General features: G+C 39.5%; 1 protein-coding gene across 2 annotated transcripts in view; it reads left to right on the forward strand.

Moving 5' to 3' along the window:
- The window catches only part of LOC125461428 (tensin-3-like), a 386950-nt gene that overhangs the window by 56349 nt on the left and 308591 nt on the right, over positions 1-22010 (forward strand). Inside the window, exon 1 of one of the 2 annotated variants that reach the window (XM_048550207.2) lies at positions 10055-10397. The exons of the other annotated variant lie outside the window; for it this stretch is intronic. Within the exon in view, the coding sequence (XP_048406164.1) occupies positions 10296-10397 (102 nt within the window). The 5' untranslated portion in view covers positions 10055-10295. Of the gene's footprint in view, positions 1-10054; positions 10398-22010 lie in introns of those variants that run through there. 2 annotated transcript variants of the gene reach the window in all.

Genomic DNA, 22010 nt, shown 5'->3' on the forward strand with positions numbered 1-22010 from the left:
AGTTAAGGTTTGAAAAAGACTGTAGTCATCAATTTCACATCCTCAGGGGAGGTGCAAAGAAAGGCTAGACCTTTGCTACTGACTCCACTCCTCTTCCTGGTCAAAGTCTCAGGCTGAACCAGACAGCTTGCAATTACGGTATCCTGTTTAACCTCAACTTGAAGTTGAGACTTCTTGTCATCTCCACCAGAAAAACAGCCTAATTTTATCATTATAATATTCTCCAGCGCTTCTTTTAGTTCAATGCAAATGCTGCCACTTCCAAATTTAATCCTTACCAAATTTCTGCGATCTATAATCTGTCTTGGTCTAAGTACAGCTTGCTTAGTACAGACACGGAACAACTACAGTTGCATATGATCCTTATTATGAATATACTGCTGTCTCCCAGTTGTTGCTGTGTGATATCCTAAAAATTTCTACCCTTGGTCACCATCGTTTTGGCAAAATAGGCTAGTGCTCTGAGTTCTCTTCCTAAATTCTTCCCCTCATGATTTTTTTAAGGACCAACATTAATTGCTACCAGTTTTACCCAGCTTTTGGTCACCATTCCTAATCTCTTTGCCACAGTTTCTTTTTCTTGCATACCTTCATGAAACACATTTGGTGCTTTTCTACGTTAAAGTTCAAATAGGTGTCATGAGAACACAGGAGCAATGGACAATTCAGCCCTTGAGCCTGTTCAGTTATTTAATATGATCTTGGGCTGATTCTCATCGAGGCCTCAACTTCATTTTCCTGCCCCGTCTCCATTTTTAAAAATTAATTAATAGGATGAGGGCATTGCTGGCCAGGCAGCATTTATTGACCATTGGTAATTTCCCAGAGCGCAGTTCAGAGTCAGCCACATTGCTGTGGGTCTGGAGTCACATGTAGGCCAGACCAGATGAGGAAGGCAGATTCCTTCCTAAAGGCCATTAGTGAACCAGATGGGTTTTTCCAACAATCGACGAATGGATTCATGGTCATCATTAGATTCTTAATTCTAGATATTTATTGAATTCAAATTCCACCATCTGCCGTGGTCCTCAGAACATTACCTTGGTCTCTAGATTCACAGTCCAGCAATAATACCACTAGGTCATCGCCTTCCTGTTAAATAAATTATATAAATTTATTCCCTGTCTACTGCATTCTGTGGCAGTGAATTCCACAGATTCACAACCTTTTGAGAGAAGTAATTCCTCTTCATCTCTAATCTAAATCTGTCCCCTTCAAATTAAAACTCTGACCTCACGTTTTGGTTTGCCCGACAAAGGAAAACATCTGCTCGATGTCTACTTTGTCAATCCTCTTCAACACCTTCTGTTCCTTAAATGGGTTTCCTATTATCCTTCTAAACAAATTAATATTGCACTAAACTGCGCAATCTGCCCCCCCGTACAACAAGCCTTTCATTGTTGGTGTTAATCTAGTGAACCTGCGCTGAACTGCCTCCAAAGTATTTACATCCTTCATCAAGAGGACCACAACAATATGCAGTACTGCAAGTGTGGCTTTGTGACAGCACCTGCCTGCTTCTATTCTCCACTCCTTTCACAATGAGTGCACAAACTCAATTTGTCCTCTTTGTTCCTGTAGCACCTGTGTACTAACTTTGTGCAACTCAGGCAAAGATGGTTATAATTGTTTGAGCTCAATCATCTCAGTTTCGGTATATTTCCGCAAGAGTTCCTCAGAGTAGTGTCCTAAGCCTAACCATCTTCAGTTGCTTCACCAATGACTTTCCCTCCATCATAAGGTCAGAAGTGGGTGTGTTCACTGATGATTGCACAATGTTCAGCACCAGTCGTGACTCCTCAGATACTGAAGATACTACCTCAGATCCCCATTCAAATGCGACAGTCTTTTTTTCTTAATTCATTCAGAGGACAGACCAACATTTGTTACCCATCACTAATTATCCAGAGGGCAGTTAAGATTCAACCACAGTGCTGTGGGTCTGGAGTCACATGTAGGCCAGATCAGGAAAGGATAGCAAATTTTCTTCCCTAAAGGACAAAATGAACCTGATGGTTTTTTCCTGACTATTGGTAATGGTTTCATGGTCATCATTAAACTCTTATTTTTAGATATTTATTGAATTCAAATTCCACTATAGTGAGATTCAAACCCAGAACATTACCTGGGTCTGTGTATTAATAATCTCAAGGGTTCAATTGGGACAATTGTTCAAGGAGTAGCGAATGCAGTTTAATTTATATAAACCTAAGAGCATAACCTACACAGTTAATGACAGGGACCTAGGGAGTATTGTCAAACAGAGACCGAGGGGTTCAGGTACATAGTTCCTTGAAAGTTGCAATACAGGTAGACAGGGTGGTTAAGATGACATTTAGCATACTTGCCTTTATTGTTCAGTCCATTTTGATTAGGAGTTGGGACATCATGTTGCAGTTGTACAGGACATTGCTATAGGAAAGATGTTATTAATTTGAAGATGGTGCAAAAAAGATTTAAGCATGTTACCAGGACTGGAGACTTTGAGTTATATCCAGCGAGGAGCTGGATAAACTGGGACATTTTTCACTGGAGCACAGGAGGTTGCGGGGTGATTTTATAGGGGTTTATAAAATCATGAGAGGCATAGACTAGGTGAATAGTATGTGTCTTTTCCTAAGGGTAAGAGAGTTCAAAACTAGAGGGCATATTTTTAAAGTGAAAGGAGAAAAAATTAAAAAGGACCTGACGGCCAATTTATCAAACAGAGTGTGCTTGGTATGTGGAATTAATTGCCAGAGCAAGTGACAGATTCAGGTACAGTTAATACATTTAAAAGACATTTGGATGGATACTAATGGTTTAGAGGGATTAGAGCCAAATTCAGGCAAATGGGACTAGTTTAGTTTGGAAAACTTGGTCAGCATGGATGAGTCGGACCAGAGCGTCTGTTTTTGAGTTCTATGACTCTATAACGTGGATGTTACCGATTGGCCAGCATTTAAACCCCATCCCTGATTGCCTTTGAGAAGGTGGTGGTGAGCTGTCTCTTTGAACCACTGCAGTCCATGTGCTGTAGGTAGACCTACAATGCCTTTAGGAAGGGGATTCCATGACTTTGACCCAACGACAATGAAGGAACAGTGATACATCGCCAAGTCAGGAAAGTGAGTGGCTTGGAGGGGAGCTTATCTCTGCTACCCTTGTCCTTCCTGATGGAAGTGATTGTGCATTTGGAAGGTATTGTCTGAGGATCTTTGGTGAATTTCTGTAAATAGTACACACTGCTGCTACTGAGCATTAGTGCTGGAGGGAATGGATGCTTTTGGATGAGGTGCCAAATGAGTGAGCTGCTTTGTCCTGGATGGTGTTGAGTGTTGTTGGAGCTACATCCATCTAGGCAAGTGGGGAGTATTCCATCACACTCCTGACTTGTGCCTTGGAGATGATGGACAGGCTTTGGGGAGTCAGGAGGTGAGTCACTCACCTTTGTACTCCTAGCCTCTGAACTGCTTTTGTAGCCAATGTATTTATATGACTAGACCAGTTGAGGTCTGGTCAATGGTGACTCCCAGGATGTTGATAGCAGTCGATTGACAGTAACACTGCTGAATGTCAGGGCATGGGATCAGATTGTCTCTTATTGGAGTTGGTTATTGCTTGGCATTTGGATGGCACAACTGTTACTTGTCACTTGTCAGTCCAAGCCTGGATATTGTCCAGGGGTAGGGGATGGCCTAGTGGTAACCTCCTTTACTGTCCATGATACAACCAATTTGGAGTCCTGTATAAATGTGCAAACCACGCTCCCTGTATCTTCATCCAAATTATTTATAAAAATGACAAACAGCAGTGGACTCGACACTGATCTCAGTGGAACACCACTGGTCACAGGCCTCCTGTCTGAAGAGTAACTCTCCACCACAACCTTCTTTCTCCTACCATCAAGCCAATTTTGTATCACAATTGGTAAGCTCTCCCTGAATCCCGTGTGAGCTAATTTTACTAACCAGTCTACCATGCGGAACCTTGGCAAAGGCCTCACCAAAGTCTATTGCTCTGTTTGTGAGACATGATTTCCCACACACAAAGCCACACTGATTATCCCTAATCAGCCCTTGCCTTTCCAAATGCACGTGGATCCTGTCTTTCAGCATTTCCTCCAACAGGTTTCCCACCGCCAACATCAATTTCACTCGTCTGTAGTTCCGAGGCTTCCGAGGTATGACATTAGTCACCTTCCAGCCTTCTGGCACCTTAGCCATGACCGTAGATGGTACAAGTAGCTCTGTTAGGGCTCATGCAATTTCTTTCCGAGTTTCCCACAATGTCCTGAGATACACTTGAGTGGGTCCTGGAGATTTATCAACCTTTATGCTTTTTAAGACCTCTTGCACCTCCTCTTTTGTAATGTCCCACGGGTGAATAAAAAAATGTACAAGGATACCCTGATCCCTTAAACCAAAAAATTTTGAAGGTTCTCTCCATTTATATATTGTTATTTTTATATTCTTCTGACCAAAATGGATAAATAATCTCACACTTTTTTGTGTTGAGCCCAATCACCTCACCTGTCCATATCCGTTTGTAAGTTTCTTATTTCAACTTATTTTCATGTCATTCGCAATTTTGACTACATTGCATTCCTGCTTTCTATTCATGAATATGGATTTTATAAAAAGCTGTGGCCTGAGGACCAAACCCAGTGACAGCTTACTAGTCACAGCTTGTTGTCCAGAAAAAAGGCCCATTTAACCCGATTCTCTGATTTTTGTTGGTTAACCAATCATCTGCCCAAACGCATTTTACTCCCAACACCATGTGCGGTTTCATTTTTTTTGGTAAAGATGGAAGGGTGGTGATAGGCTTATTCTCAAGTAAAAAAAACTATCTTCCAACTTTCTACATCATGTGTCCACATTAAGCACAATTGGGTTAATTGTGACATTAGTTGTGAAGGCTGAAGTTCAGATATACCAGAACTCTAACAGAATATTTAAGGCAAGAAGAACATCTTTCCGAGCATCAACTTGAATCCGTAATCCTTCAGTGATAGTAGGATTGTGATTTTTTTTTTAATTTTAAAAAATATGCTTTATTTGTACAACGTACAAAAGAGAAACATATTTACACACCTACCCGGTCATGCGAGCCGCTCCGGGTTACCCTGGCTCTACGTACACCAGCTAAAAGAAAACAAGCATAAAAAAAAATAACCCCAGCAGTCCTCTCCCTCCCAGTCTCCACTCGCCCCCTGACCAGTTGGGGAAAACACCAGCTGGGCCCAGGATAGTAGGATTGTGTTATGTTTAGGTTTAAGTTGACATTGGTCAAGGTTAATTCATTTGAAGTCTTTACTAGCTCACTGGGCTAGCAGTCAAAGAACACCATTCTAGTCAGTGACCAATTGACTCCATGTGAATTAATGCCTGTGTATCCCTTTTAGTTGAACCTGTGAATATAAAGTACAGCAGGCAACTAATTTTTTTTGAATTTGACAGAGTCTAAATTGTCTATATTGCACAACGGGCAGTATGTTTTCATGAATGGCACAATTTGCCTGTCTGAGAAATGAACTCTCGTTAGTCAATTGTAGGCTTAAAACAACCTTTCATCAGAATCATGGTCACACGTTTACCAAATGCATGCACCTTTGTCTGATTTCAACAGCAGCATTTATTAAGTAACCAAATGGATTTGCAATGTAATATATATCTTCAGAATATCAAAATGTTTAAACTTTTTACTGCGGCTGAGTGTTGACATTCGTTTTCCTGTGGGTAACAATCGCCACTGACTTGAGTTTTTACAGATGTTGCAACAGAAGCAGTAATGTGCAGTATATGAATAAACCGTTAGGCATCAAGACTAAAACTTCTATGCTGAAGTAAATCAGCAGCTTTTCTTTCCAATTTGAAACCCACAAGGAACATTAGACTTCCTGTTATGACAAAGAAAACCTACAAAACTGATGTGGTACAGCGAAGATTATTTTTGTTGCAGCACCAATTGTTCGGCCGAGGAGCTGAAAGATGCACAATCGGATTTTCACGAAATGTCTGCCGTTTGTTTCTCCACCTGATTAAAAATTTGAAGTGATATTCACCAAAGGCAGAGTATTAAATGGACAATGGTAATTGGAAGGGAAAACATTTTGCCACTAACCTTGGGTAACGGTTAAGCCCTGAAAGCACAGTTTGAATTGTCAGCTGAATCCTGAGGTGATCCTTTTTGTTACTCCTCTCCCATGTATTCATTGTTTATGGTAGTGCTTTTTGGGTGCTGCACATGATTCTTCCTTACATACATATGGGGCTGTATTTGAACTGTTCCTCATTCCTTGAAGATCTCTGCTGAAGTCAATAAGAATTCTTCCTTGGTTGATACATGGTGACTTCACGGAAAGATAACAGGAATTTGAAGCTGCAGTGAATTATTTAGAAGTAATGCAGTTCTGTATAGTTAAAGTTGGAGGGCTGTAAAGCAAACTTCTAAATGGAATACTTTGTGTACTGGATAGAAGGGCAATTTAGACAACTGCTGTGCTAATAAGTATTTTAGTTTGAACTTGAATGGCATTTCAGTTTTAACTGCAGAGGGAATTTGTTAGCAGCAAAGATTGGCATTAAGGGCATCTGTAATGAGATTTGAACAGAAAGGCGTTAAGTCTTCAACTATAAATTCCTGTGTGTCAACATACCCTTCACTTTGTACTGAGAAGATATGTCCGTTTAGAATATGCTCTTATGCCACCTTGATGATTTTTTACTTTTGAACTGATAACCTGAAACATACGCAAAAGACCCGCAATGTAACAGAAATGATGAAGAAACAAAAATCACTTCAGATATCAAACTATTTTATTTCAGTTGTAATGCACTGGATCCTTCTCTGACTGAATGTGAGTTTGGATGAATGATATTTGAATGTGATATAGGTAGCCTATCTGAGAAGAGAAACCAGAGAACATGCTGAGGGTTGCGTGATGGGGTAGGTAGTTGAGTGTTGAGTGGCCAATGCTACTCCGGTTCAGGATCTCATTAATCCAATCCTGAAAAGGTCCATGTGCGAGATCATCTAATCAGAAAAGTTTGAAGCTGTCTGACCTCTCAAGTGTTTTGGTACCAGCGGAAGTCATTCCTGGACAAGTCACATCCCAGACTGAAATCTGGCTTGGTAAATCATATCCACTTTTTGTGTTAATAAAGTGCTCTTTTCCTAAAATACAAACATACAGTGCTGAAGGTTTTGGCTTTTAATCAATAAACAGAAGTTAATCATCCAAAAGACACATGGAGACAATTTATAATAAACTAAATTATTTACATATCACACATGTTTAAAGATTTTAAAACTCAAATGCACTGATAACAACAGCACTGTTTACAGAACTCAAACACCAGATGGAGAATTCCCTTTTCTGTTACACACAGAATTTGATTTAGCTTTGGTTTCAATTCACCAGTCTTGCGAATCACATCGCCTCCTTCTTGAGTCTTCATATGACTGAGCTGAGGCTCTCTTAGATAACCCTTACCAGTTTTAAACAAACACTTCTGGTCTGGAACATTAAAACTAAACTCCTACACTGAAGTAATTTCTTAACAGTTCTTTAAGAGCAACTGTTTTACACATCCAGCTATCTTAGATGTTTTGAAAGGAGCTAAATAGTGGACAGTTAGCAGCATTATGTCAGGCTGAGAAAGAGGTTCACATATGAAGCCAAAGATGGGCTGTACTGTGTTAGAGTACTTGAAACAGTTTACTTCATTTTGAAACATATTCTTCGAGGAAGTCTAGTCCAGGTAGTGAGATCTTCAAACAGTTACACCTAAGGATGAGGGCAGTCCGGAACATTATTCGTAAATGTTCTTGTTCTCTCAAGATTGCAGAAGCCATATTAGCTTAATTAACTAGCTTGCCGACACATTTTAGCCAGTATTCTATAAATTACATGATATTGCACTTCTATTCTTCTTATTCATTTTGAAAATTTTTTTTGTAATTACTTTGTCCATTGCTCATTTTTCCAAGTGCTTGACTGGCTGAAGGATTCAGATTTCCTTGTTCCTGTTTGTCAGATTTATAGTATGACATGGTCATGTAAGTTTTAGCAAATATTGTGTTGTTCGTTGGAATTGCTGTAATTAGTTGAAATGGTAATTTAGCAGTGATTGTGATTATCCCAATTGCCAGGATGAGTAATCTGTCCGTCCTTGTGTAGGGTCAGTTATTCAGAAGTGCTTATGTGGAAATCAACTGTAAAATTGGACAAAATCCAAAAATTATGAATTTAGATTTGTAATAGGGAATATCAGTTGATTTACTGTGTTCATAAATCTGATGCCAGGGTGATTTTCAAATCCATTGTATTCAGCACTGGTATGAGGGCTTCTGTTGATGATGAATTAACATTGTAGCTGGAGTGTATGTTGTGCTACCGTACTCTCTCTGATGAGAGCACAGTCCTCTGGGAATTAAAAAAAATATTCACAGGAATATGGGTGTTACTGGTTAGGCCAGCATTTATTGTCCATCCCTAATTACCTGGAGGGCAGTTAAGAGTCAAGCACATTGCTGTGGCTCTGTTGTCACATGCAGGCCAGACCAGGAAAAGGATATTAGTAAACCAGGTGGGTTTTCCAACAGTCAGCAATGTTTCATCGTCATCATTAGACCCTTAATTCCAGATTTTTATTGAATTCACATTCCACCATCCAACATGGCAGGATTCGAACCTGGGTGCTTAGAATATTCCCTGTGTTTCTGGATGACCAATTTAGTGATGATACCATGAGGCCACTACCTAGACCAGCTGTGGTGACTTTACCTTGATATGTATTGTCTTAATGACTCAGGTAACCTATTTCAGTCATGAAGCCTCTGGTCAAGACTAGATGCTTTCATAGATAACCATCCTGTGCTTAAATCTGCTTATTGTTGATCTGTCTTTCTGCTGGTACTCAAATACCATTTGGGAGTGGTTTGGTGCCTTTTGAAAATCTGCTGTTCATTTTTTAATTCAACAGAAGCAAACTTTATGTGGGCTTGGCCTACATCATACAGCATAGTGTGCCTTTGTTTCATCTCAAATTCTGTTCCCTCTTAAATTCCTCTGCGTTGCTGTCGGTTTTTATAATATTTGTTTCATCAATAATGCTGCTCACAGTTGTTGGAGAATACTCAATACGTAAGGAAAAACGTTTGCAGAACAAAATACTTCAGGATGTAGCTGGAGAAATAGCTGTAATGATTTTTCTTTCGCCTGTTTTTGTTTTTAGGGGACAATAAATCAAGTTATTTATTTTGTTATCTCAATTTAACTTTGTTTTTAGAAAGACCAAATTAATTTTCTTTGTACTAATGTACAGTTACACAGTATCTGATGAAAATGATGAGAAGCAGTGAAATATAAATAGAAACAGCATTAGTTACCAGAGAGATTTGCTTATTGATTCAGTTTTTATAAAATCTCATTTTAATACACTGTTATTTGAATCCACAAAGAACAGATGGGGCTCATTTCCTGATACTTGAGCTGTTCTTAACTTCAGCTAGAGCTGAAGGTCTGGATTTCATTAAAAAGACCCCCTGAAGGCAACTTTTCAAATTCCAAAGTAATGTTTTTGCTTATAAAGGTAAATACTTCAATGCAGTGATTCTTGTGAATAAAAGACATAACATGAAAGAAGTGTTTACAGATGACATTAACCATCGTTAAGTATGTGCGACATATTTGCAGGTAGTGTACATCATCCTGATGCATTATTTGGATGATGTGTCTTTGTAAAATAAAATCACTTCATCTGATCTGAAATTCTTTTGGACTGTCTCTATGCTAAGTTTAATTTTTGATTTATGGTTGTTCTGAACAGTGTATTTGTTTCTGAAATAATTATCCCGTGTGTCTTTAAAAGCATGTCGTCATTTTTCTTTGGGTAGGTCATTTTTGAAGTGTTTAATATTTCTTGGCTGATTGGATGAATTATGTTGAGAAGTTTCCAACTTTTTTTTCCCTCTAACAATATTCTAGCTGTAGTACCCAGATCCAGAAACCCTCCCACTTGAGTAGAAAGGCTTCATTTCCTTAGTGGAGTCAAAGTAACACGACATATCCCTTGCTTTTTCCACTGAGTGGGACAGTTTAGTCACTTTATGTTGATTGGAGGTAACCACTGCATTAGTCATATGAGATGCGTTTTCCTTCACCTGCTCTGGTTGCAGTGTGAAGGTTGAATATAGCCAGTTGTCAGAAGGTCTGGTGATTGTTTAAAAGTATTGTAGATTAACCTGAAACATCTTGCAAGAAAGTACCGAGAAGAACTCAGTAAACAAACAGCAGCTCAGCTATTCTCATGGGCTGCACAGTAAGTTTGGCTTGCCTCGAGGATGAGATTTGTCATGTGCCACTTGATCATCAGATCCAAGTACAAGGCAAGAAACATCTTATGGAAAAGGTAGTTTAAATTGTGAAATTTTAACAATGTTATTAACTTTTTAAATATCTGCTTGCATCAATCATCGCTAGTTTGTCTGAAATAAGATTCAAATATTTTCAAATCATTTCTTTTGATTGTTTATTGTGTGACATATCAGGATTGTTTTCTTGTCGATTTTACTGCACCGTAATGTAGAACAGATAAAGATTAACTAGCCTGATGTAGTAAACTATGCTGCTAAGATAGTAAGCTAGAGCACAGAGTTCATATAATTCTGTTTTTTTTAATGAACATTCCTATTTCTTCAATTGTTTATAATTCCCTTCCAGCTCAGCGAAGTTTAGGTCATAAGCCCGTGCTGTTATTTGTCCTATATGTTCAAACTGATAATGTTAATTTCCAAAGTGTTTTTTTAAGAAATGAGGAGTTGATGTTATATGCACGTAAAAGGCGAGAAAAAAATTGTGCACCTGAAATGTAACATGAAGAATGTGAAGGTAAAAGCTCTTTAAGTTTACGGCTTATGAAGTTAGCAACCCATCTTTTCCATGAGCTTGTTTCTGATTTCAAACGGGACATTCTTAGAAAGAGTAATTATTCTTCAGCATAATCATTTATAACATCAAGACAATTGTTAAAAAAACTTTTCATTTTCTTCTTTTCAAACATTTTCACATTGACTTTCTTTAAGAATAGTGGAAACTTGTTGCAGCTGCTGTAGTTCAGCAATTTGATATTCGATTAGTTTCAATCTGTTTTTCTCTTTTTGCCCAAGGCAGCAGCAAATTAAATATTTAGCAAAGAGGAAGAAAACCTAAGGTCATCAATGAATGTTAAGATCCAGTAATTCTGTGTAATATAATCAAAGTCAGACTAAATAGAATTTAATAAGTTTTATGTGTTTCTACATAAATCCCTATTCAGCCATTTTTGAGGACAAAACATGGTCAGAAATATAATGTTGTCAAAATGGCAATAATTTATAACAGAGATATGGTAAATTGATAACTTTAAGAAAAAATTGAAATGCTGCAAATTAACTGATTTAATTTTTGTTTGTGATGTCAGAAATGAATTTTTGATTTTACTGGTGAATTAGTCCAATGAGCTAATTAGCACATTGGGTATTAAATTCCCATTATCATCACGTCTAACACAAAGTTCCTAGCTGCATAACCCTTGCTTTTTATTGTCAACTGTTGTCAGTGAAAGCAGTAATGGGGCAGCTCTGATTAGCTTCAGTGATCTAGGACAGGATGAAGGGGGGAAAAATGGATTTATCTTCCAGTTAGTTTTTGGAAAAGTCTGTTGGGAGGTGGATGGTATGGCTAGCTGGTTAAAGCAGGACAGGGCTTTGATGGTCCACCATCAAATTCCATTGTTAAAATTCATCTCTAAAATTCCAGCCATGCATGGAATTAAAATTCTCATCATTTGTGTTCACATCCGGCCATACATTTCGCTCCTTTATATCCCAGTAAATATCTCCAGCTGTAAAACTCCCTAAAGACCACTGCTCTGATTTTTACCCCCGTACAACTGGCATTTCATGTCTTCAGAGATAATGGGAACTGCAGATGCTGGAGAATCCAAGATAATAAAGTGTGAAGCTGGATGAACACAGCAGGCCAAGCAGCATCTCAGGAGCACATGTCTTCATGTCTTCAGTTGTCTGTGCCTTCAAGCTCACTTTAAGCTTCTGAATTCCTACCCAAAACTTTTTCATTTCTCTGTCACTTTTCCATGACTGTATCTCTGAACACTTAACTCTTTAATCAATTTTTGGTCCCATTATTTAAGGAAAGATATGATTTTATCAGAGGCAGTTCAGAGAAGGTTCACCTAGGATGATCCTGGGTATGGAAGGGTTGTATTATGAGCAAAGGCTAAACAAGTTGGCACTCTACTCCCTGGAATTTAGAAGAATGAGAGGTGAACACATTGAAGTGTAAGATTTCTTAAGGGACTTGACAGGGTAAATGCTGAGACGATGTTTCCCCTCATGGGACAGCCTAGGACCAGAGGGCACAGTCTCAGAATTGAAGGGTACCAATTTTAGACAGAGATGAGAAGGAATGCCTTCTCCTAGAATGTTGGGAGCCTTTGGAGTTTCTTGTCAATTGAGAACTGTGGAGGTATATTTAAGACTGAGACAGGTAAATTCTTGATCAGTAGGAGAATCAAAGGTTATGGGAAAAGGTCAGTAAAGTAGACATGAGGAATATTGGATCAGCTGTGAGGATACTGAATGGGGCCAAATGGCCTGACCCCATTCATATTTCTGATTGTCCGAACACAGTCAGTAGACCTCAAGTTATCCACAGGATGTGAGAAGCTTTGAGGTGTTATATCCTGTAAGTGCAAATTTTTATGAAATAAAACTGTTCAGTATTAAGTAAAGCAATTGACATTGTTCATTAAGGAAGCATACACCAGATTTTCCCCATCATAACAGTTTCTGTACTTGTGCAGCTTTAAACGAGAGATTCCACAGTGATTTCAAGGTGCTTATTACCTCAGTGACTCCAAGTTTTCTCAATTGAATTAACTGAGTATTCATTTGTTGAGAAGTTTTAAATTGCTGTCTGCCCTTTTCAGCCTGTCACTCCTCTTTCTACCTCTTTTAGGCTCTCATGAGCCGAGTGTATCAGCAGCAGCCATAGGAGAAAAATGCTTGGGTTTGGAGGAACAGTTCTTCAGATTTTCTGGCTGTTCCAAATGCAGGGCAGACTTTGCTGGAATTAGCAGCCACTTCCATTGAATTAGGATTGTATTCATCTGCTGTACCATGTATTTTGAATGCTGTTTTGTTTGGAAGGTTTTGAACAGATTTGAATTCACAGATGAGCTTACATTAAATGGTAAATTTGATGTAAAGATACAACATAAGCTTGCTAAAGTTTTGGGTAGATCCCTCTGTATGGTTTAGAAGTTAAATACTTTGTGTTGTCAAGCATCAAGATTTGGAAATAAAGAATGCTACTTTGGAAAACAATTACCAGTGCAAGATTGGATTCTGCCCCTCATTAGAGACATAGTTATCACTTATCGTTGAGGTTCCAATTATAAAGAATGCTTGAACAAAATACCAAAACCTTGCTCCTGCTATACATCAGCAAGTCGCTTCCTTCAGGTAAGGAGTGGACAAGGGAGTAAGATTGTAGACAGTAGAAACATAAAATCTTGATGTCTATTTTTACAGCAGGAAATATATTAAAAGAAAGTTTTGCCAAATGATGGTAATAAATGACAATTGATGCTTTACCAAATCTACATTAAGATTTTTACTTGGAATATTTTGTTTGAAATACATCAGTTGCCCAATAAGTTTTATAATCATGAATGTAAACCATCTTTTTGTGATTTCCTGGACATTCATAAAGTAGATTAATAACTAAATCCATGCGTGACTTTTGCAGAAGGTTTATTGCAACCTGTCCATGAATAATACTTTGAGAGTGTGTGATTTCAGGGGTTATTTGTATTGTGTGCTGGCTGGAAATTTGATATATGGCTCCAAATGAGAATTCTAAAATTCCATTGCTCCTTTGAGAAAGGTGACATGTAGGCCTACTGCCATTTTCCAGATGTACTTCTATTTTTGCGAGCCTTGTTGTTAATATATCTTGACAAAAATCTGAATCTGTTCCCAATGGTGCATGAGTTTTCTCAGAAGCCAATGTTTCCTTGCTACATTGAGTTGACTGACACATAGTAATTGTGAATATCCAGAACTAAAGTTTGGAATAATAACAGTTCCATTAGGCTCGTGTAACCAAAAAGAACTTTTGTAAATTAATTTCACTTTTGAAATATTGGACATCAATTTGTGACATTTTTGCATGGCTATTAATATGTAGTGTTTCTCAGTCGCAAGGAGCATTTGAGTCAGATCATATGAAATATTAAATTCATGACTGTGAACGATAAACCATTTTGGTATATTTGAAGAGAATTGAATCTGTAATTTTATGAAGTGGAGCCTTGTTTTTGAATAAACTCTTCCCTGTTTCAGAAAATTTGTGTCAGTATCAATATCAAAGTTTGGAGCTCTGACACTGCAGCTGCTCCATACAGTAATCTAATTCACTTGAATTATAACTATTTGTTTGATATACAAAAAAAGTATAAAGTAATTGGTTCAGTTAACTGGACTTCAGTCTCTAGACAGTCTGTACAGGGATTAAACTAAGTGATATTTCTAAAACTGTGTTGAGTGGTTCTTATATAAGTGCAGTATAATAAGGATAATGGGCTAGGGTGCAGTGGGGAGTAGGTACTATTCCACTGTAGAATTGACGTGGCTGGGCTGGAATAGTGTTAAAGCTGTCTATTTGAAATTGCAACATCTGTCTGAGCTATTGGGCTGCTTTCGATATCTTTTTCATGATTGGTAATAACATTTGTAAAATGAAATGAGCTGCTGGAAAGACATGTTGCTTTAATTTAAGGCACCGTATCGCTCTACACAATTTATCCAATTTAATTTTCACCTTTTGGGATCTTCCAGTGGCACACCGGTAGTTAAGTTTAAAAGTGTTTTCCATGGCAATGAAGTACATTGTAGAATTCAGTACTGTACTGAAATTGTCTTATTTTGATTCTCTGTATCTATCATTCAGAACATTGTAGGGTGCAAGCAAGTGTTTATTTTGTAATTCACTAGATTATTCAGAAAGTCACAAATTCGGTTAAGGCACCCCGATTATAAAATTGTCCAGGGTTGACAGCAAAATTCAAGTTAGATTGACCCTTGATCCTTGACCCACACCTGGTTTTAATTAGAGGTTTCCTCTTTAAAAGCTTTAAAAATTCTAGACATAAGAGATGAAATATGCTGTTTGGCTGAAGGTTTAGAAAAATAGTTTCCCTTACAACAGTGCTTATTAAATAATTTAGCATCTCTGGGATCCTATTGCAAGATTACTCCCAAATTGCTGTGTTGAATTTTATTTGCTTTATTCATCGTCGAATCAGGTTCCCCTGAGGGGTTACTTTGCAGGTTAACATTAGTCTCCCTACACCATTCATCAATCCATTAATAAGTCTGTTTTATTTTCACTCATAGTATGGCATTTCATGTATGAATAACATTATTCAGGATAACACACCTGCTGTAATCCTTAACTAACTAAATAAATAGACATAGAATAAATAATGTGGTGGTGGTTTAGAATGTTAATCATGCAGGAAAAATGCATGTAATAAAGTCAGTAATTTTCATAAAACACTGTTGGAAACCATGAAAATCACATGCTGAAGAAGACTTTGCACTGGCAACAGCATCCAGAACAGCAGCCCTATTACATAGGTTAGTTCTGCGGTGAATTCGTAACCCCATTCATTAATATGCTTTACTTCGATATAAACTGTCTGACCATTTTTAGATGCAGCAGTCAGTTTAATTTAGGTCGTTTGTCCAGGAACCAGGCTAACTGAATTGAATGCACGCTTCTCTGTACGGTAGACTAATAGGTGCAGTTTAGGTGAATAATGCAACAATTGAAGAGTTGGCATTTATGTTAAGCCTTCAGTGTGGTGAAGCACAAGCTACTTCACAGGGAGCATCGTCAAACAAATTCTGATGCCAAGCCACTTAATGACCAGTTAGCTGACCTCTTGGTCACCTGAGCTAAACAGCTAGGTTTCAGGGAGTGTTTTAAAGGAGTTTGAGGGACAGAGAAGTTTATGGAGGGAGTTCTTGTGCTTGGAATCTTGACAGCTGAAGGCATGAGTGGTTGAGTGTTAAAATCAGGACTTCCAAAACCAGAACTGAAGTAGTCTTTGGAGGGTTGTGGGCCAAGAGGTGATTCCAGAGAAAGAGAGGAATGATGAGATAATGCAATTTAGAATGAAGCATGAAATATTCATTGTTTTCTAAAAATGAATGTATGACTTAACTGGACATAATGCAGATCAGTGAGCTCAGTGGGGATGGGTGAACATAATATGATGTGGTTAGAACATGGCAGCAGAAATGTCAAAGTCCCCCTTTGTACAGGAGAGAACAATCAAGGCTATGGACCAAGTGCTAAAAGTTGCATTAGTGTAGATTTAGAGTAATTTTTGCCAGTGCAGACTCACAGGGCTGAAGGGCCTGTTCTGTACCGCATGATTCTAACGTGGCAGGTTTGCAAGGAATACTTTCAGATCGTCAATTTTCAAAGTAACGAATGCATCAATGAGTATTTTAATAGATGAGCCGGCAGGGGCAGAGTAGGCAATTTATAGATTTGAAATTGAGTGGTTTGTAATGGTGCAGATATGTAGGCAGGAACCCATCTTCATCATCAAATATAACACCGAGGTTGCAAGCAGTTTGGATGAGCCTCAGGACAGGGAGTGTAATCAAGATGCATGTAAAGGCTCATGCTGTGCTTGTGAATGATGCTGCCAAGGTGGGAGTATGTGGATAACAATAGGGGAAGCCATGACTGGATCTTCGGGGCACCAGAAGCAATGGAGCAGCAACATGATGAGAAGCCATTGCAAGTAAAACTCTGGCTACGATTGTCTGAGAATGAAAATCCATCCCATCCTGTTGGATGACAATGAAGGAAGAGGAGGAAGTTGATCGCCGTGTCAAAAGCTGTAAACAAATTGAGAAGGATGATAATGGTGTGTAAACAAGAATGGGGTGTTCAAGCAGGGAGCAACAAACAGAAGTTGCTGGAGAAACCCAGCAGCTTCTGGGAGCGTCTATGGAGATAAAACAGTTAACAGACTTCTGACGAAGGGTCACTTGACCCGAAACGTTAACTCGGCTTAAGTAATTTCGGGGATGGTGGCAGCTACAATATTGTTGACATGATGGACTGGGAAATGCCTTCTGTCATTTGTCAGATGTTTTGATTTATATCATGGGGTTAATACAATTAAAGATACTAAGGTGCTTCACAGGAGCTTTAGCAAACAGAAATTGAGATCAGGCCACAGAAGAGATATTTGGACGGGTGACCAAGTGGCTGGACAAAGAAGTAGATTTGTGGATGCCTGTTTAAGGAACTGCAGTGAATTGCAGATGTTCTGGATGAGGCATTTGAAAGCATGCCCCCCCCCCCCCCCCCCCCAGTGGTGGAGCATTTCAAATTGTTGATGTATGTGTGTGGGCGACCTGATGAACAAAATGTGGAAATGTTAAAGGTTTGTGAGGGTGGAGGAAATTCAGAGAGCTGTACAGCCATGGTGATGGTGGGATGGCATGATTGTGTAAGAGATGTAATAATTCAAAATGAGTACCTGGAATTTGGCAAACTTGCGGTGGACTGTCTTGGTATTTACAGTAAATATATTTGCTTGTAGGAGGAACACAAATCCCAGAATAATCTGGTCATGTGAAACGTGACCAACTGTGAGGTGCAACTATTTTAGTATGTGACACACTAAGAGTTAGGGTGATATTTGATGTCAGTATAACTTTCACTGCAACTATATTCTTGCCATACTATCCACTATCAAGATTTTTTAAAAAAAGTTTCTTGTGAGGAATATTTGGCTGTTTAATTGCTTTTCACATCCTTTCTTAATGCACAAGGCTGCACTTCAGGGTTCAAGAAGGTTCCTTGTTAGTTCTTATACCTTTCATTGCATGATTTGATGTAATTTCATGTACGTATAGGCCAACTTTGATCAGTGGAAGATACAAAGACCACAAATTATTAACTATTTATCAGTCCGATCATTTACAAAGATTTGTGCCCAAGCATCACCTCTTACACAACATTAAAAAAACTACAATTTAACACTTCTCCCACAGCTACCTAGAATACACCTCCTCCCACGCACCCTCCTGCAAAAATTCCATCCCCTATTCCCAATTCCTCTGCCTCCGCCGCATCTGCTCCCACGATAAGACGTTCCACTCCCGCACATCCCAGATGTCCAAGTTCTTCAAGGACCGCAACTTTCCCCCCACAGTGATCGAGAACGCCCTTGACCGCGTCTCCTGCATTTCCTGCAACACATCCCTCACACCCCGCCCCCGCCACAACCGCCCAAAGAGGATCCCCCTCGTTCTCACACACCACCCCACCAACCTCCGGATACAACGCATCATCCTCCGACACTTCCGCCATCTACAATCCGACCCCACCACCCTAGACATTTTTCCATCCCCACCCCTGTCTGCTTTCCGGAGAGACCACTCTCTCCGTGACTCCCTTGTTCGCTCCACACTGCCCTCTAACCCCACCACACCCGGCACCTTCCCCTGCAACCGCAGGAAATGCTACACTTGCCCCCACACCTCCTCCCTCACCCCTATCCCAGGCCCCAAGATGACATTCCACATTAAGCAGAGGTTCACCTGCACATCTGCCAATGTGGTATACTGCATCCACTGTACTTGGTGCGGCTTCCTCTACATTGGGGAAACCAAGCGGAGGCTTGGAGACCGCTTTGCAGAACACCTCCGCTCAGTTCGCAACAAACAACTGCACCTCCCAGTCGCAAACCATTTCCACTCCCCCTCTCATTCTTTAGATGACATGTCCATCATGGGCCTCCTGCAGTGCCACAATGATGCCACCCGAAGGTTGCAGGAACAGCAACTCATATTCCGCCTGGGAACCCTGCAGCTTCAAAATCTCCCCTTCCCCCACCGCATCTCAAAACCAGCCCAGTTCGTCCCCTCCCCCCACTGCACCACACAACCAGCCCAGCTCTTCCCCTCCACCCACTGCATCCCAAAACCAGTCCAACCTGTCTCTGCCTCCCTAACCTGTTCTTCCTCTCACCCATCCCTTCCTCCCACCAAGCCACACCCCCATCTACCTACTAACCTCATCCCACCTCCTTGACCTGTCCATCTTCCCTAGACTGACCTATCCCCTCCCTACCTCCCCACCTATACTCTCTCCACCTATCTTCTTTTCTCTCCATCTTCGGTCCGCCTCCCCCTCTCTCCCTATTTATTCCAGAACCCTCACCCCATCCCCCTCTCTGATGAAGGGTCTAGGCCCGAAACGTCAGCTTTTGTGCTCCTGAGATGCTGCTTGGCCTGCTGTGTTCATCCAGCCTCACATTTTATTACAATTGAACACTTATTGTCTCTTTTATAGTCTACTTCTCTCAGCTTGCAATTTCTTAAATGAAGAGTTCAGGGGTAGAGTTTCCTATGGGAGCTTATTCAGAATTTTTCTCCTAACCTACCCCCATCTATGCACTATTCTGCTGATAATAAGTGTGAAGTTGGATGAACACAGGCCAAGCAGCATCTCAGGAGCACAAAAGCTGACGTTTCGGGCCTAGACCCTTCATCAGAGAGGGGTCTAGGCCCGAAACGTCAGCTTTTGTGCTCCTGAGATGCTGCTTGACCTGCTGTGTTCATCCAGCTTCACACTTTATTATCTTGGATTCTCCAGCATCTGCAGTTACCATTATCTCTGATACTATTCTGCTTATGTCAATTTTTCTGATCAAGCACAAACATATATCTGGTAGTAAGAATGGGTATAAAATAGCAAAAACCATCTCGTGCAGCAGAAAGTAGCAAGCTCATACTTTGTATTCTTTCTTGAAATATGAAAGTGCCTTCTAATGATCATCTATGACCAGGATGAAACACATATTTGAGAATTAAACTTTTCAATGTTCAGTGTTATCCTCACACCATGAAAACATCTTCACTGGACAAAACATAACGTGCCTGGCTGAGTAAAGACTTGCAAGTTTATAAAAATCAGAACGCACAAGAAAAATGACCTGTGCTGCTACGCTTAAAATTCTTGGCTGAATTTTACATCTGTTTCAAATAAGCATGATTGCAGGAAGTCCTTGGTCTTAGCCTGGGGAGGAGCCATCATTGTGAGCTGAAATGTATGGCTCGACTGATGGGTGTAAAAGATGGAGGAAAATAGGATCCGTTTTAATTTTGTGTTTGGTACTGGTGTGCTTGAAATGTCTCCATCTTTTCCATCATTTATTTACCCTGATTGAACATCACTCCATGAGCAGAAACAGAAAAAAAGTAAACATTTCTCCCCTCTCCTCAAAAACCAATGCTTGACTGCACAGTCTTTGCAAGCTTGTTTTCCATGTGCAAACACCATTTATTTTCTTCAAGGTCTTTGGATGCACCATCATCTCCCTAACCTCCTCTCTTTTTTTATTTTGGGACATCTTCAAACATAAAGCATCCATGCAGGTTTACTGTCACAGTCCCAAAACAATTCTTATCAAAGTCACTGTCATGATTGTCTAATTGTATGCTTATGGTTTTTTCAATGATAGAATAAACTAAACTGCCTTCAAAATCATCAAAGAATCTGACAAGATGAGTTTTAGAAGTTACATGGCTAGCCCTGTGGATTTCAACTGGAATTGGGCTGTATTTATGTCAGAAAAGTCTCATGATCTCTTTGAAAATCATTGAATTTTGTTTTCTTTATACTTTCATGGCTGTGGAAGTTTCAGGGGCATGTGTTGCTCATTCCTAAATGCCCTTTAATTGAATGGCTTGCCAAGGTCATTCAAAGGCATTTGAGAGGCATTGCTTGTCCAGGCCTGGCAAACATGGCAGATTTCCAACCCTAAGGAATAAACTCGAAAGTGAACAAGATGTGTTTTTACAACAGTGATAATTGTCATGATCCCCATCACCAAGATGAGGTTCATATTCCAAACTTATTTGTTGAATTTAAATCTCACTTGCTGCTACAGAGGTTGAACTGTTTCCTCAGAGTATTAACCTGGTTTCTGGATTACTAATCCAGAAATATTACAATTGTATCACTGTCTCCCCATAACATTTCCAAGAGTGAATAGCAACCTCTTGAACATTGTAACCCTGGAAGTGTAAACAACTTTTCTTTTCTCACGATGACCTGACACTGAGAGACATTCAAGTTAATGGGTCAGGCAGTTGAAAAAGTTAATGGATCTGAGCCTAAGGCCTGGGCCAACTTGACATCTAATGTTGAAGTGTGATTGGCCTGTTTTAGGGTAACTGCCATTTCAAATCTTCATCTGTATAAGTCAAGCCGTGAACAACTATTTTCGTGCAGAAGAACAACTCAGAGGTACCATCAGTGAGAAGCTTCCCCAGAAGGTGACAGAGGAAAGTAAACCAGCACAGAACTGCTGTACTGAGAGCTGAGATCTGTTCTGCTCTGTCCACCTGTGAGAACAACTTCCAGTTTACAGGTGCCATTACAGCTGCTGAATCAGGCTTCCAGTTTTCAGCCCCTTTACTTCACAAAAAGAATCTTGGAGTAAATCAATGTTAGAAACTGATCTTCCTAAACTATTTATCAATATCTTTTATCCTGACTGACTTTTCATTTCTGGATATGCATTTTTTGGAAATAACCTTTTCCAGTTTTGCAAATAAAAACTGAAGTAGTTTTGCAATAAATTAAACATGATAATGGTTAACGATAGCTTTTGCATCTTTTTAAAAATTCAAACAAGGAGACAGAGAGAGCTACACAATTTTACAGTTCACGGACTATCCTGGTGACAATCTGACCTGGTTGTGATTGTCATAAATGACATCCTAAGTCATGTTTTGATCAAGTTTCTCCCTTTGACCCTCTCCACCCATCTGCAATTTTTGAGATGGTTACTGCACCACTGTTCTCCAAATTCTCCTATTGTTACTTATCTGGATGGAATTGTTGTCACATAGTTTCA

The sequence above is a fragment of the Stegostoma tigrinum genome, chromosome 2 (genome assembly GCF_030684315.1).
Source record: "Stegostoma tigrinum isolate sSteTig4 chromosome 2, sSteTig4.hap1, whole genome shotgun sequence".
Taxonomy (NCBI): Eukaryota; Metazoa; Chordata; class Chondrichthyes; order Orectolobiformes; family Stegostomatidae; genus Stegostoma; species Stegostoma tigrinum.